General features: G+C 48.2%; 1 protein-coding gene across 5 annotated transcripts in view; it reads left to right on the forward strand.

Moving 5' to 3' along the window:
- The window catches only part of LOC135908692 (uncharacterized), a 171,749-nt gene that overhangs the window by 91,582 nt on the left and 62,673 nt on the right, over positions 1-17,494 (forward strand). For all 5 annotated transcript variants that reach the window (XM_070534813.1, XM_070534814.1, XM_070534815.1 and 2 more), the window contains one exon: positions 17,237-17,462. In XM_070534813.1, coding sequence (XP_070390914.1) covers positions 17,237-17,462 — 226 coding nt within the window. The remainder of the gene's footprint in view (positions 1-17,236; positions 17,463-17,494) is intronic.

Below are 17,494 nucleotides of genomic sequence, written 5' to 3' on the forward strand. Positions count from 1 at the left end.
AGCGCTGCCACCAGCTGTTGCATTCGGAGGCGATCTGACCGCTGCCAACCAGATGTAGGGGTTGACGACGGACTTCGGGATGAAAACAAACTTGGGAGGGTTTATTTTACATTACATACAGAGAGGTGAGAGTCAAGTAACAGTTGTACAGTCATTACGGGCCGGCAGCAACTCGGACGCTGCGGCCCGCGGCAAGAAGTTCCAGAGAGGTGAATCAGTTAATGCTCTGGTCTCTCTGGAATGCTTCTTTTAAACCCTTCGAGGACTGGAAGTCGCGTCATGTTCGGCCAATGGGAGAGTCCGCTCAGATGACGCCATTTTCGGCCAATGGTTGGCGCCCGTGTCGCGGTGTCACACCCGGCGGCTCTCTGCGGTCTTGCCTTGCAGACTTGCAATGCGTTCTTCAAAGGCGGAGAAGGGGGGACGTTTGGACTCCATTTACCTAGGGCCCACCTGCTCCCGGTGGTACGGCCCCGCTGTGGTGGCAAATGCCTTCTTCAAAGGGGAAGAAGGGGGACGCTTGGGCCTTCCCGGTACATCACAGCCATCCGTTTGTCACGGCGCATTACCGCCGTCTTGGTTTGGCACCCACTTTACTTCCAACAGTGCCGGGCTATCCCCTCGCTTTCTGGAAGAGTCAAGCAGTGAATAGCTACCGGCGGCGTACGAACTTGTTTGCACGTGAACTTGTGGCCTTCAACTTGTTTGCTCGAGCGCTCCTCTGGAATGTGCTTTCCGCGTTTCTGCGCTTCTCAATTAGCTGTGCTGCGATTCGATGTGATCTGGGGAACTCGAAGTAGGCGCAGGAAACAGCTCCATATCTAACAACGGCCAGGGTTTGGTCGTTGAGTTCGGGGCGGCCCAAGAGCGCAGCCCACCTATCCTCGCTGAAGGAGGAGCCGATGGCTTCACACTCCCACAACACATGGTCCAATGTGGCCTTTAGTCCACAGGCAGGGCAGTCCGAACTGGGATATCTTTCAGGGTATATGGTATGCAAAACCGCGAGGTTAGGGTACGCACGGGCTTGTCAAATTCGAAGGGTAACCGCCCGCGCCCTGCATAAGGCGTTTGCAGGAGTGGGAATACCCGTCTTGACAGGTAGTATATAGTGCGTGGTGATTTCATTAAACGTAAGCAAGGCTTCCCCGCAGGGCTGGGGACTGCTGAGGCGGTGGGGTCAGTGAGGCGACCAGTGAACGCGACGGCCATCGCCTGGCTGATCGCGCTGTCGTTGTCGCGTGCGAGATCACTTGTAAGGGGTTCATACTTTACTCCCTACATGTACGAGCCGATTGCGAAGAGCCGGCCTCTCCAAGAAGCAAAAAATGCTGGTGCAAGCACTGCTTTCCACGCGAACGAAGGCGAAGTGTTAACATCTCCTTGTTTGGGAAATGTTCTTTGGCATGTATGTTTTTTGCTAAGCTGCATTCAGCGTTCCAGTGAGTATGTTTCCGGGCAAACAACTATAGTGTTATGTCCCTGCATGCCTCCTCGTAGAACGTAAGCGGTGATGCGACCGTCGGCATTTTTTCGCTTTCCCAAAGCTGTCGGCAATCTACACAGACGATTTAAACGCGGGAAAAGTTTACCGGCTGTTGTAGCACGTGTAGTATAGAACCTTCATCAGCGCGCCATCCGCACGCTACTCTTGACCGGCGAATTACGTCGGCTACGTGAGATGGTCGGTTTCTCTATGTGTGCGAGAGAAGGGGGAGCGCAGGGTCCTGGCGTGAGCAGGCTTTCCAACAGATGCAAACTTCACGCTTGCAAAGTGTTATGGTAGCTGCATGCAGGCTGTTTCACAACACACGTGCGAATAGAAAATTCGCGGCGCTTGGCGGTGAAACCTGCGTCAAGGGTGGGCGATAAACATGCGCCTTCCGTTCAGCGTGCTAGCATGAAGGAGAACCCAAAGCATGCATTATTGATAAACTCCGGTAGTAATCGTCACGGAAGTGGTTAGAGCACAACACTGTTGTTCTTGAGCGCTTGAAGTTGTTTCGCTTCACAGCAGCCTCCCACTTTGTTGAAAGCTTCTTGTCTTGCAGGAACTAATGGAACATCGGAACATCGTTGCGGCCGCTTGTGTTCGTGCAAGCGTAGGCTGCACAGAACGCCGGCATGATCGGCCCACACGTTCAATTGATGCTGCGCACGTCAACTACCACTCCTATATACACACAAAGAAAGGAATGTAGGGTCGAGCGAAGCAGATTAGGACGGTACGCACGCAGATATGAGCTAAGTGAAAAATCCCCCCCAAAATTTTACGTGCATGGTTTATAATGTTCCCGCATCCGTACATGAGCGTCTTATTGACTTCAAAAGACTCTTCAGCTTCCCTTTAATGTGCCGATTTGAAAACTTTTTGTGGCTGAACACTCCCTAGAGAACACGTAGGAACTCGCAGCGTATAACCAAAATTTGCTATGGAGCGTGGTCCCTTAAACGTTTATACCACCGAATGAAATTCTAGGCTGGAATGGTGAGTGGCAACGGAGCCATCTGTGGAAGAAGACGACGATGCCCGAGCCATTGATAATGACGATAGATGGTGATGATGATGATGACGGTGATTTCCGTCACCGACGGAAATCACCGACGGAAATCACAAGTCACCGACGACGAGGACGAACGCGTGAGCAGTGTCCCGAGCGTGTTCGCGTGGTTGCGCCGTTGGCCGCCGACGAACTGGTTCGCGGGTTCTTCGCGGACCACGGAAATGCCCTAGTCACACACAGCCTCGTTGTCAGGAGTCGTCATATTCATTAACCAAATACTAACAGGTCACCTGTAACAACAAGCACTACCTTCTTATAGTAAGTGATGGCAGTAAAATTAGTTAGCACGCTAAACTGCCTCCTTAGGCTGGTAAATAGCGACGACCTATTACTAAGTACTAACTGTATGTTAGCAATCGTATGTCGTAATGTTCACTACTTCGGTAGTGCAGTTAATAATTCAACCGAAATATAATTAGCAATAATACAATGGGGCCCATTCAATTTATTAGTGCCGCTTCAATTCTCATATTCAATCAGTGGCGTAGCCAGAAATTTCGTTCGGGGGAGGGGGGAGGGGGGGGGGGCTCACGTTGCAGCTCGGCTTCTTCCTTATGAGGAAACATTAGGTCGGATGCTCCTATGTAAATACATGTAGAAGGAGAATTACTTTTTCTCGGCAACCACTGCACCGAATTTGACGATGTTTGTTGCATTTAAAAGAAAAACTTAAATTCTAGTGATTGTTTGTTTCGAATTTTCGATTTTGGTCGTCAATATTTCATTGAAAAGTGGCAAAAATCGAAAATTTTCAGAAAACGAAACAATCAAGTTTACAACTCAGTAAATCAGTAACGAAAATTGGCATCACAATTCTGTGAATTGCACATAATAGTGCATCTACAGCGGACAAATTTTATATGTTACACATGAGTCTCAAAAAATTAAGTATTATGGAAATACGGCATTTGCAGAACCCTTGTACATAACAAAACCAATTCACGTAAGATACACATTGACATGTCGAATTTGTCCGCTTTGAATGGTGTAATGGATGCCGTTTACAGAACCGCGATATCTGTTCTTGATTCACAGCTATTAATTTGTCAACTTCGTGCTTCTATATTTCTCGTACTTTTGAATTTTTCAAAATATTTTAAAATTTCAGGCCCTAAATCGAAATTCCACTTCCAACAGACACTAGAATTTAACTTACCCTCTCAAATGCAACAAATTTCATTAAAAGCCATTGAGGAATTATCTCAGAAAAGTGTTTCTGCGTTTTACATGTATCTCAATAGGCCGCGTCGGAGTTGGGCCCGAGCTAAAGCTTCCTCTTAAACAATTTGCCTAGGGATCCAATACACGAATAATAACTGCATTGCCATTGCCAACGATGCTGCAAATTCTTGAATGCTACTCATTGCCAATACAAATAAAATATGCATTTTTTCATAAAAGAATGTACTCGTATGCGCCAAAAATTGTGCCCAACATAACTGATGTCAATGCTTCCATGTTTTTGTCTATTTATTAAGTAAAAAAAATGTCACACGAACTTAAGAACTACAACAGTTCGAAGCCAGCAAAGCAGTGCATGCCGCTGATATGAAATATGTAAAGGCCATGAAATGAACAAGTTGTGGACAAATATGTTAATGAAACTTTGTCATTCAAGATCCTTGTTTACATTCTTGTCCATATACAACGGCCAGTGGAAAATCTCAATGACGCTGTCATTTGTTCCAATGTATTAAGCAGCAGCAGCTGTCACCGGTCGTGTATCGTGAGTAATTGCACCAAAATTGTAGTCGCAACAGAGAGCACGTATAAAAACCAGGAGTTCTGCAGAATATACGAGTGCGAGTCAAATGAAAGTGATCCAGTGCGAATATATGACAAACGAGGTACTTTAATTAAAGTAGCCTCCATGAGCATTTAGACATTTGTCCCATTGACTAACGAGTCGCGTAATTCCCGTCTCATAAAGCTCATTGGGTTGCTGCTTCAAATCGTCTGCAACTGCCTTTCACGTCATCGACTCAGACGAATCTGGTTCCCTTGAGCTGTTTTTTTGGATTTCGCCAAAATGTGGAAGTCGCAAGGCGACAGGTCTGAGTTGTATGGCGGATGTTGCAGCGTTCCCGGCTTGAGCTTTTCCAATATTATATTGACCACATCAGCGACGTGGGGACGGGCATTGTCGTGGAACAAGATGACCCCATTCGTCAATTTTCCACGTAGTTCGTTCTTGATTGCGACGCGAAGTCGATCCGGCATTTCACAATATCGGAAACAATTGATAGTCTCTCAAGATTTAGCAATTTCTATCAGTAATGGCCTCTGACGATCGAAAAATAAAAGTCAACAACACCTTTCCGGCGGGAATGACGGCCTTTGCTTTCTTTTGGGGTGGTGAATTCGAATGTTTCCATTGTAAGCTTTGCCGTCGTGTTTCAGGCTCGTAGTAGTGGCACTATGCTTCGCCTCCGATCACAATTGGAGACAAGAGATCCTCACCGTCATTGTGATACCGGATCATATTAGTAAAGGCAGTGCCGATGTTCTCCGTATTCTGGCGGTCGTTCAAAATCTTGCGCATCTATTACGCACACAAGAGCCGATAACCGAGATGTTCATGAATTATGGAGTCAACCAAACCGTGATTAATGTTCACACGCTCTGCCAGTTCATCGATGGTTATCATCCGTTCTTGTCTCATAAGCTCATCAACCTTTGCAATTTTGTTAGGGGTGATTGCACGATAGCTTTGGCCCAGTCTGGGATCGTCTTTGCAACTTTCGCGTCCTTCTTTGAACCGTTTGTTCCAACGCTTCACAGTGGCCAATGAAATGCAATGTTCAGTGTACACGGCAGCCATACGGCGACTAATTTCTTTCTGGGAAACACTTTCAGCTGTGAAAAACCTTACGGCGCCAAGCTGCTCAACTTCTGGAGCGTCCATTACAGCACGAAACCATGTTCAACCCAGTGTATGAAAACATTAAAGAACATTTATCCCCACACCTGCGCGTCACTTTTGTAAATGAGAGATGGCGGTGTGCTACGCGCTGCGCTTGATCGCGCAGGGTGGGTAGGCTCACTTTCATTTGACTCGCCCTCGTACATTAGAAATGCGAAGATGCAATGAAATATACAAATGCGAAGATACAGCTTCATAAAGGCAAAAAAAGTGCCGCTGGAAGCAGAGTTCACTGCACGTATACACAAAACCTCGCAACAAGATATTTAAACATACGTATAACTAGGTATCCAATAAATCCACGTATCTGTGTTTTCGGCTGTTCCTTTTTTCTGTAGCTTTTTCATATTGTGTGTACACAGTGATCGCGTCGTCCTTCGGGATGGCGGGCACACGTCCCGTGCACCTTCCCGTCGACGCAGTTGACCCAGTGGCTGCTCGGCCGGTTGGTGCCCTCTGTACTACGACCGTCGCCGACGTGGAGCTTCCAGATTCGGCAGATGACTCCACGGTGACTGAGATGGATTCCGACAGTAGCAGCTTCACGCCTGTTGAATCGCGCCGCCTGAAAAGGAAGTTGCGCCGGACATCAACAGCTGGTGAGTCGACTACAAAGACTGTTGACAAATTTGGCGCGTTACGCCGGACATCAGCAGCGAGGGAGTTGCCTGCAGAGAATGTTGACGCACCTGACGGGTTCTCTGTGGCTTTCGTAGCCACAACGGAGACGGCTAATTTGAATACAATCAACAGACAGCGGCTGTCCCAATTCTTCGACCAGCTGATTCCGGGACAAATCCAAGAGGTCAGGATCAACGCTTGGAAGAATGTCCTTACGGTAGATGTGAAATCTCGGGCATCCGTGGACAAACTGAAAGAAATTGGAGTGTTAGGCGGTATGCCGGTCCGCCCCTATCTCTCTCACGGAAAACGGACTTCCGCTGGAGTTATTACAGACGTAGACCCTGAAATAACAGACAGCGACCTGCGGACACTCATCAAATCTACGGCCAAGATAGTCGACATTCATCGTTTCGGCCGATCACAGTGTGTTAAAGTAGTTTTTGAAGCCGACTCTATCCCATCCCACGTCAAGGTGGGCTATGTGCGGCATCCTGTCCGTCTGTATGTTCCCAAGCCTGTTCAATGCCACAAATGCAACAGGATTGGCCATGTGAGTGCTGTTTGCAGAAACGAAATATCCTGCCGTCGATGCGGCGGATCGCACCAGCATGACACTTGCAAGACGGAGACAGTCAAGTGCACCAACTGCTTCGGCGCTCATGAGGCGACGGCTAAAGACTGTCCTAGGATGAAGAACGAGAGGCTTATCCTGAAGAAGATGGTAAAAGGACACTCAAGTCACCAAGAAGCGGCCGCGTCTATTCGTCGCCGCAAACGTCGTTCCCGACACCGACGCCCAGAGTCACACGTCACTAGTCTGTCTCAGCCGCCGTCACAGCAACTCTCAGCTCCGTTGCCTCTACGTATTGAGCTGCAGAATGATAAGACGCCGCCTGCTGCAGCGCCCCATATTACCACGGTGGTTCAGAAAGATGCGGGTACATTATCCACCTCCTCTGATGTGGAATGGCCTGCTCTGCCATCCAAAGTCGTCGAACCAACGCGTCCATCAATCCGTGCCGGTCCAGTGGACATTAAGGACAAGCCAGAAGACCAGCAGGTGAACGTTCTTCTGAAACAACTTTTACATTCCATGCGAACGCTGCTTTCAGGCCTCAATACGCCAACAGCAAGGGTTGTTGTTCAGTTTTTGGATGCAATTGAGCCGCTCTTGGCGGCATTGCAGTGATTCATTATGGCGCTACCACACAACCCCTCCTCTGTGTCGATGCACATACGTCGTAGTGTAGTGATGCAGTGGAATGCCCGAGGCCTGCGTGGTCGCCTAAGTGACTTCCGACAGCGCGTCCAGAAATACCGCTTCCCCGTGATTGTTATATGTGAGCCCAACATGCCTTCTGCTTTCCGCCTTTCTGGATATGTCTTGCTGTGGTCTCGAGAAGCTGATGAAACCAGCAAGGTATTAGTGTGCAAACGCCGAGATATTCCACACTACCGCCTTGTCCTCCAGCACCATAACACGAACCACTACATTTGCTTGACGTTAACGCTTAAAGGGCGGGTCTTCTCGATACTCGGCGGCTACATTCCACCCAGAGATCACATTGATTTCTCGTATCTGTCCTCAGCAATCCAGAGTTGCACAGCTCCCCATATTATTGTGGGCGACTTCAATGCTCATCACCCCCAATGGGGAAGTACAGTAATGAATAACCGAGGCAAAGCCTTGTCCGACTTTATGCACTCACATGATTTCGTCAATATTAATGATGGCTCTCCTACGTTTCTGCGGGGCACGTCCTACAGTAGCTGCTTGGACCTGACGTTTGTTTCCTCACGACTACAGTCTTCTATTAGCTGGTTCAGTGATGTGGAAACACATGGCAGTGATCACATACCAACGTATATCTGCGTCAAGTGGTTCGCACCTACCACTTCGTCTCATGTGCGGTGCACGGACTGGCCCACATTTAAGACATTCGTGGAGAATTCCTGTGCGAATCTAGAGTCACCAACGCAAATAGAAGACTTGATCACGTCCGCCCTCGGTGAGGCCACGCGGACCATATGTGCACCTTCATCGGGGTCTCCTATCGACGTGGAATTCGAGAGGTTGCGCGCAGTCCGACGGCGCGCTGAAAGGAAATATAGAAGGACGAAATCCACGTACGATCTCGCCCTTTGTCGCCGAGCTCAACGACAAATAAAGCGCCATCTCTAGAAATTAGGAAGGAAGCGCTGGAGAAAGTTCTGCTCATCACTGGATCCTCGCAAGCCGCTGTCACGTATTTGGCATGTAGTCAGGAGCCTACGTTTTCCCCCACAAGAAAGGTACCCTTTCAGTGCTCTGGCCCTTTACCAACGCCGCAATGATGTAGAGGTAGCGGACGACTTCTGCAAAATGATTGTGGGCACAACTCAACAAGCCTCTATCCAATTCGAAGTTTTTGCGCCACCTTCCTCAAGTGACCACTACGACTTGCTCTTTACAATGCCTGAATTAGAGGCTGCTCTTGCGTCGTGTCGGCATTCATCTGCTCCTGGCCCTGACGGGATCTCGTACTCGTCTCTGTCTCACCTTGGCAGGGCTGGTCGCACTGCACTGCTCAATTATTACAACGACACATGGGTCTCCGGTATTGTTCCGCAGCAGTGGAAGATAAGCCGCCTGGTTGCTCTCTTGAAGCCTGGATGACTCCTTATGAGCTTACCTCATACCGCCCAGTTGCATTAGCCAGCTGTGTTGGCAAAGTTATGGAACGAATGGTCCTGGCGAGGCTCGAATGGTTTCTGGAAAGAAATGATCTCTATCCGAACATGATGACCGGTTTTCGGCGGGGTCGTTCTTCAATTGACAGCGTCATTGACCTCGTTACGACAGTAGAACATGAAAAACGTCAACGCCGACTCGTCGCCGCTGTTTTCTTAGACATCAAAGGGGCCTACGACAACATCCTTCATGAAGCCATTCTCGATGCCCTAGATGACTTAGGTATTGGCGGCCGGCTCTACCTGTGGATTGTGAGCTACCTCAGCGGCCGTTTCGTTTACATGTCCACGCCTGACGGAGACACTAACCGTCATCAGGTATGCCGTGGAGTTCCTCAGGGAGGAGTTCTCAGCCCAACATTATTTAATGTGGCACTGATTGGCCTGGTGAGCGAGCTTCCACCTCACATCCACATCAGTGCATATGCACATCTGCATCTGGGCTTCTGGTACAACACGTCCACAACTACGTGCGAAATTACAACGGGCTGTGTCATCTACTTCACGATACATACGGCGTCAGGGTTTGCGCTTAGCTGCCGAAAAATGTGCTGTGGTTGCATTCACGCGCAAATCCGTCTGCCGCTACCCGATCTCCATTAACGGTGTCATAATACCTTATGTCTCCCACCACAGATTCTTGGGCATTATCATCGACCGCGATTTGTCATGGACGAGGCATGTTAATATGTTGAAGCAAAAACTTAATCTGTTTTGCCATGTTCTTCGCTTCGCAACAGGCATGAAATGGGGCCCCACGGAAGGCTCATTACTAAGACTCTATCAGTCTCTTTTCGTGGGCTACATTCGATACAGCCTTCCGATACTCTCAAACTTGAGCATTTCCTGCTTACGGACATTAGAGAGCGTCCAAGCGCAGGCACTCAAAATATGCCTCGGGCTGCCACGGCGTGCCTCCAACAAAGGCGCAATTGAGGAAGCCCACGTATGCCCATTACCGATATACCTGTCCCACGAACCACTTCGTGTGTATTTACGCTTACTGACGCGACACCATTGTCATCCTTTGACGTCGGTTCTACATGAGCGACCGGACAGCAGTTTCACAAGTGCACTCCGTTGCCATCTACCCCACATAACATCAGGCTATGCCCTTCCATACCACCCCGTCAAACCACCATGGGTGATGGTTCAACCTTCCGTATGTGTACATGTCCCCGGCATTCTAAAGAAATCATTGGTTCCCGTCAGTGGACTACAACAACTTGCTCTCGCGTACATCTGGTCAGAATACCAGACATATGTTCATGTGTACACAGACGGCTCCGTGTCACCTAAGGCATCGACAGCCGCTGTGGTGATACCAGCCCAACAAATGACTCGAGGTTTCATACTAGACCATAATTCAACATCAACCGCTGCAGAGCTTGTGGCTATTCGAGAAGCGATTCGCCACATCTCCGGGGAAAGACCTCAAGAGTGGTGCATTTTCACGGACTCAAAACCCGCGCTGCAAATTTTGGGATGCTTCCTGCGCCACACCGCATATCAGGTTCTGGCCCTGCAGATCACCGAGCTACTTTCATACGCTCAAGAAAAACACCACCGCATAGTGTTCCAATGGATCCCGGGACACTGTGGGCTCAACGGTAATGAGATGGCCGATGCTGCAGCAAGGCGCGCCCTCAGCAATGGCATGCGAACTGTAGTGCCATTCTCCAGACCGGACATCACATGCCTCCTGTCGGAATTAATGAGGAGTACGACGAGAACATACTGGGCCCAACCAGACGCTCGTCACGTCCGCCTTAAAAGCCTGGATCCCGATATGAAATTTCCTACTCTGCGTGGAATTCCACGCCCTCATACATGCCTGATACACAGACTGCGATTAGGCGTCGCCTTCACGCGCAAATATTTGCACATTATTGGACGGACAGACTCCCCGGACTGTTCAGTGTGTGGCGCTGTAGAGACTATAGAACATGTGCTCGTGGTGTGCCCTGAGTATGCGCGAGAAAGACTGACATTGGCAGATACATTGAGACATTTCCACAATGGACCACTGTCGGAGGACCTCTTGCTAGGCGCGTGGCCACAGAGCTGGCAGACGACAGAGACAATGCGTGCACTTTCACGTTTCCTAGGTGACACGGGCCTGGACTCACGCCTGTGATACCAGTTGTGTAATGTGTCATTCACCTCGTTCTTCCCATTATCATCCATCATTGTGACCCCTTTTCTTCCCCTCTTCCCCCTCCCTTACGTAGAGTAGCAGGCCAGATGCTCCATTATCCGGCCGACCTCTCTACATTTTCCAATCATTAAAATACTTCCTTCCTTCCACGTATCTAAGAAAAAGTCACGGTATATAATGCGTCAAACAAGGCAAATAAACTTGTTGCGCAATCACAGATTCACAGAATCCTACATCCCGGCCCCATACCTTCCACTCCCCCCGAAGTATCGTACGCGACGGAGAGCGGCGCGCTTGCTCCTCACTTTTCTCCCTTGCGCACACAAGATAGAGCCACCATCGTCGGCTCACCCATTCCCTCCCACCCCCCGCACGCTTTCACTCGCACATACAGCATGCAGCGCGGGGTCGTGATGTTATCGCCCTTGGACTTTACGCGGAACATGAGGGCGACGGCGACGGCAGGAATGCGCCTAGAGTGTGCATATAATTGCTATTGCAATAATATAATAAAGTATCCGGCAACTGAAGCGTCCCATGGCCCATTAAATTCCGCAAAAGAAGTAACTAATAGGACTTTCACAATGCGATAATTCGCTGCACCGCAACAACACTTTTTTCCCCCTTTCTGGGGCGGGAGCACCGTAATGAAAAAAAAAAGAACACAAAGTATGTTGGTCACAATCAAATGCCTACTTTGGGCAACTAATGTGGCTATTAAAGAAATATCGAAGAAAACACGAGACACTTGGTCCACCAAGAGCCATGCGCATACTGCTCGGTATCCTACACCGGCGAGACAAGACTTTCTGGAGAGGTTGCGCTCAAGCGAATACGGTGCAGTCCGTCGAGTCGCCACAGTGATGGCGGCTAGCGACCGTTGTTTCTTTTTCTCGTCTGCTAGCTAGAAAACGTCCAAAGCTCTGCCAGGCGAAAGTGCACTCGGTCAGAGAAAACCGAACGCGCACCGAAGTGCGCCGCGCGCTGGTCGGGGCAACACGAGAAAATCGCATGCGCTCAGGCTGGCTCTGGCAGCCCGCGGGTAGGGGAGCGAGAACAAAGAAATTGAAGAGGCGCAATGTGTCCTCGCGATTAAAAGTCAAAGTATAAAAAATAAATAAACGCTAAGTTACCTAGTCTGGCTTTAGTGTCTTCACTGGATGCTTTGGCGCAGATGAAAAAATGTTGATATTTTTTTATGCGACATGACGGCACAAATGAACCACCACAACTCTTCGCCTCATGGGCTTCGCTGCGGGCTTTGCCAATTTGTATGATAAAAAAAGATTTTGAGGTTTAACGTGCCAAAACCACTTTCTGGTTATGAGGCCCGCCGTAGTGGAGGACTCCGGAAATTTTGACCACCTGGGGTTCTTTAACGTGCACCTAAATCTGAGTACACGGGTGTTTTCGCATTTCGCCCCCATCGAAATGCGGCCGCCGTGGCTGGGATTCGATCCCGCGACGTTGTGCTCAGCAGCCCAACACCATAGCCACTGAGCAACCATGGAGGGTAACTTGTCTGATAGTGTGTTGATTTGGCTTGTCCCGTTGTATAGCCCGATGTACGACTTTGGAAAAGTCAATGTACGTTTGGCGCCAAATATTTATGGGAGCATTCAACTTACAAAGTTCCGCAATTGAAAATCTAAAGCACACGTTTGGAAATGCCAATGCACCTTTCACATCAAAGGTTTATGAGAACTTTATACCCATAAAGTTTCGGAATTGACATCCACGCGCTCCGTAAATTCCATGATGGATTGTAGATTCCGCGGCTTCCGCGAGATGCCGCAGCGAGCCCGTTCGCCATCAAAAGGTCCTTGAAACTTTGTGCTCGGATGGCGCTGCTTGCGTAATGCGACTCCCGGTGCGTGGGCGTTGCCGCGAAATCCTGCCCCAGTTCGCAATTTTCGTGGTGAAATGGCTTTTCGAGCGTGAAAAAGACGTTCTAGACAAAATCCAGAATGATTTCCGGTGACGGTGGTTGCTTTGGTCGGCGTGGCATGGACAGCACACAAACATTTCGGAGGGGGAGGCTGAAGCACCATAAGCCCCCTCCCCCCCCCCCCCGGCTACGCCCCTGTATTCAGTCGATGATATTCTAAAAGCACAACCATGTAAAATAACACATTTCAAAAAAGTACGTACCGCATTCTTTCGTTATTATTAAGCATCAATATTTGCTACACATTATGCTTACCAAGGTCATTACGGCTCAATGACTCTAGGAAACAATGCACTACATAACGCCATCAGGCAACGATAACAAGAACACGTATACAGAACAACGGCAAAGGTTCTACGCGACGCGTACTTTAAAGCAACTCATTAATTAATGAAAAATGAGACATCCACACGAACGCAGCATATTTCTACAAAGGAAACTCATACGGATTCCTCGAAAGAAAAGCTGCGGAGTCAAAGAAAATTTCGCCCTGCTCAAGGACTCGAACCCTGGATCACCCTTTCTGCGGCAGCTGTTCTACCATCCGAACTAACCAGGCTGCTATAGCAGATGGCAAGGCGAAGTTGAATTCAGCAACAACTCCAAGCAAAGGCAAGAGTATGACGTAATAGTTCTGAGGAAACCCGCAAGGTGGAGAGGAATCATTAATTAAACGATAATGAAACATCCAACCAAACGTAGCTGAAAAGCCTCCCAGTTAAAGAAAATTTGCTACGTTTGGGGTGGATGTCCTATTTTCTCTTGATTAATTACTTCTCTCCACCTTGCAGGTTTCCGCAGAACTATTACGTCAAAGCCTTAGTTTACGGGAGCAAACTTTGCACCGATGAGCAGCTGATTATTCCGATAAAGAATCAAAGTGTGGTGCCCAAATATCTATAGCCTACTGTCTGCATATATGTATACTGTGAAGTCACGCATAACTGTAACTCCAACGTAATGAACAATGCTACAGTTCAGTTATATTACGCATAAGACCGCCCCAACCACAGCATAATAGACCACGGCTGGACGAAGAAAACTACTAAGAAGCCTTCTTGGCTAGCAACGGCTGCCCTTACTAGCCTTACCAACCCCTGGCTGATACAGAACCAGTATGCAGAACTAGTCAGGAGGTAGTAAAATGCACAATAATCTACTAAACGAATGCATTTATTGGCTATTTCAATACTTTATCTGAGAGTGATATATATGTATATATATATATATATATATATATATATATATATATATATATATATATATATATATATATAAGGTATCCCACATAACTTGGGCCAATTATTTAGGAAGGTAAAGGTGCGCCGGACTCAAATTGAAGCGAACGCATACTATTCGCACCAGCCTGTAGTAACTCAGACATTTTTCCCCATAACTCACTAAGTAATTAAGTTTAACTACCCAACTTTTTCATTCTTGGCTGAGGACCCCAAGTAGGATACGCAGACAAGTAGAGCACATTCATAAATCATCGATAGAGTGGTTTGCTTTACGATACGTCTCACGTAGTCCTTTTATACGCGTTTCAAGGAAAGCCCGCGAAAGATTAAAAACAGCCACGTGACAGGGCGTTTGCGCAGGGGTATTGTGCGGCTCTCAAGCGTGCGTTCGGTGAACAAGGTCCGTTGAAACAGACAGTGTACTAGGGTACTCTAGCTAAATTATCTTCGTGGTATATTTCTGTGACCTCAAATATCACCGCATCAAAGCAGGTACACTTACCGGAATTCACAGACGCCAGGAAGGCTGCAGAGCTTTCGGAACTCGTCCTAAGCAGTGGTAGGTGCTGGATTACAGATATCCTCGTTCTATATACCGCATGGTCCAAGCATACCACATCAGCGGTTATCTATTCATAAACGTTGTGCGCCGTGACTATGCAAGGTCGTATTGCGGCGTTAGCCCGTTTTCTCTTGCTTTTCCGAGAAAGAGGATGATAACCGAATTTTTCTTTCGGTTGTGTTCGTTCCGTTCTCTACGACGCACTCACACGTTTTACGGAAATTTTGTCCTCAAGAATAGGCATCGCATTCTTTTTATGCGATGCCGCTCATATATTATGGCTGTATACAGGCCAAAAAGGCAATGCTGAAGCGCACAACTAACATATGTATCGTGCTGGTTCACCAAGCGCAGTGATCGCTGGTTTGAGCAGCGCCATCGGCCTCATGCAGGAAGGCTAGCGTAGGCATATGGTAATTTGAAGCCTACTAGACATGATATGCGCGAGAATGATGTCATTGCATCACGAATATTTGATAGCGCCTGCCGCTTAGATGTTTCGTGGTTGTCTTAGGTTGGCTGTGCACGAGCATGCGCTCTTATGCTTTATGTTTATGCTTATCTTTACGCCAAGCTTTCAGATAGTGAGCAGATTTACCATTTCATGCTGCTAATACAGAGACACCGGTTTTCTTTGTTGAATTAATACCGATATAAGCAAAATAGTTCACAACACATGCACACACCACGACTGATATTGTGCGTACACCGCGGCTGATAAAGCGCGTCACATTTCTGCGCCCCCAAGAGATATTTCGGCCTCCTGTAGTTACCGATGCACCGAAAGGCTGCCCTGACGACCTCATATGAACGGAGATGGCGTAAATTTCACAAAGTACGATCTAAAACATCTCGAAATCGTTCCGCAGCATGCGACAGCAATACTTTCAAGCAGCACCGCGCCGGATCGCCCAAGCCATGCAGAGAGGAGGAAAGGCTCTCCGCGCGCCCTATCCTCCTCGTCCGATGACAAGATCTATAGGAGGTCACTTTTGATTGCTTTAAAAACTAATAACATCGCGTACATTCAGCGGCTTGTCTTATCTAATTGGCTGTCAAGAGGCGAGGGGCATGCTCCAGTGGAGAGGTATTCGATGGGGCCGAGCCAGTGCACTGCAAATCGATAACCGCATGAAGGGGGTGGTGCCGCGGTGCTTGCGATTGGTCCGCTTTCCCTTACTTAGCTTGCAGTGTCTGGTCGAAAATCGCGACGGCATGCAACGAAAGGTTAAGAATGGCGCCGAAACTGCTCGAAAACGTTACACTGCCACGCAAAAAGTTTTATAAACCCAAGCTCTCCGACAGGTGCGAGTAGCCAGTGCCTGAGCGATCAGCGGCAGCCATCTGTTATTCCTTTCGGAACGGGGCAGCCTGCGGCTATTCAGAAGAAAATTCTGTCTTCTTCGGCATATTAATGCATCTTTAACGCGTACACGCCACTTTGACGCGGTCAGCTTTCGCGGTTTTGTGGCGTCGCGTGACAGGCAGCTGATGTGGGTGCAGCCCAAAAACTTTTGACCAAGCGCAAAGGCGTCGAATCAGAAATAACAATTTTTCTTTTGTTCGGTCCAGTCATGCATAATCTGTGTGCACATGTCATATCAGATGGGAAGATAGCGCGGTTTTCGTGACGTCGCGTGACAGAAAGGCGAAATGGGGCTGGTCCAAAAAAGTTCTTGGCCAATCGCGGAGGGCTGATTGCAGAATTGGAATAGAATAGTTTAGAGGAGGTTTACGTTATAGCGCCCCTCAATAATAAAAAAAAACGGCTGGTGATTATCAGAAAGCTATATTCGAAGCAATTTTTATTTTTCAAAAACTATTTAGTATTTTATTCAATGCGATTCTTTTCTGGTACTATTCGATTTGTATGTGATTCGGTCTCAAGATTTCCATTCGCATACCCCTATATATTGTACCAAGCAAGTTTTTTTCTTAACAGCAGGACAGCATATGCAATGAGCCAACTCAGTGATTCCTCAAACCCAAAAGTTATCATTCCTTAGCCTACGGACAGATTGATCAATGGAAGGCGTTCGACGACCGAAAGATGCACAATAGCTGGAAGAGACGCTTCGGCGCATTTCCGTTCATTTTTTACAAGCTGGGGCACTTAAACGTGCGTCGCGAGCTCGGCACGTAGGTGTATGTGAGTTTGGCTTCGTGCGAACGTAGTCATTGCGTCACGGAAGCGAATCTTTGGTCGCACTTATAGCAATATAATGTCTCAGACAGTGAGTCACTGTGGCGGATCAAAAACAACAGCTGGTGTACAAATCCACGCTTTAGCTACTGTTGCCTTCGAGAGTAAAAAACACCTTTCAAAGGCTCTGTTTTTGTGAGCTGAATGCGCTGTTAATAACTGCGGAGCCGAAAGCATGTCGTTGTTGCCACGCTTCGTACGCCACCTGTTGAACATGGCGCCATGGTAGACCACCTGAGGCAACGCTGAGAACTTACGGCTTGCATAAATTTGGTGTACGCAGTGAAACAGTCACTGCTCTACTCCCTGCTGTGCACCGTACGCGAGGGTTTCGACAAACGCACGATCGTGTTTCCCCCTGACGGACTCTGCGACATCATCACCTTTGACTCCCTCTTCACGCTAAAGGGCAGTAAACTCAGCCCGCCGTACAAGGATGACTTCACGCATTTCATGGAGATCGCGAGGCAGCATCACAAGACCGAGTACGGCATCGGCATCAACAGCAAGTGAGTTTACAAATGGTAGTACTAGGGGCTGG

The sequence above is a fragment of the Dermacentor albipictus genome, chromosome 3 (assembly GCF_038994185.2).
Source record: "Dermacentor albipictus isolate Rhodes 1998 colony chromosome 3, USDA_Dalb.pri_finalv2, whole genome shotgun sequence".
Classification (NCBI taxonomy): domain Eukaryota; kingdom Metazoa; phylum Arthropoda; class Arachnida; order Ixodida; family Ixodidae; genus Dermacentor; species Dermacentor albipictus.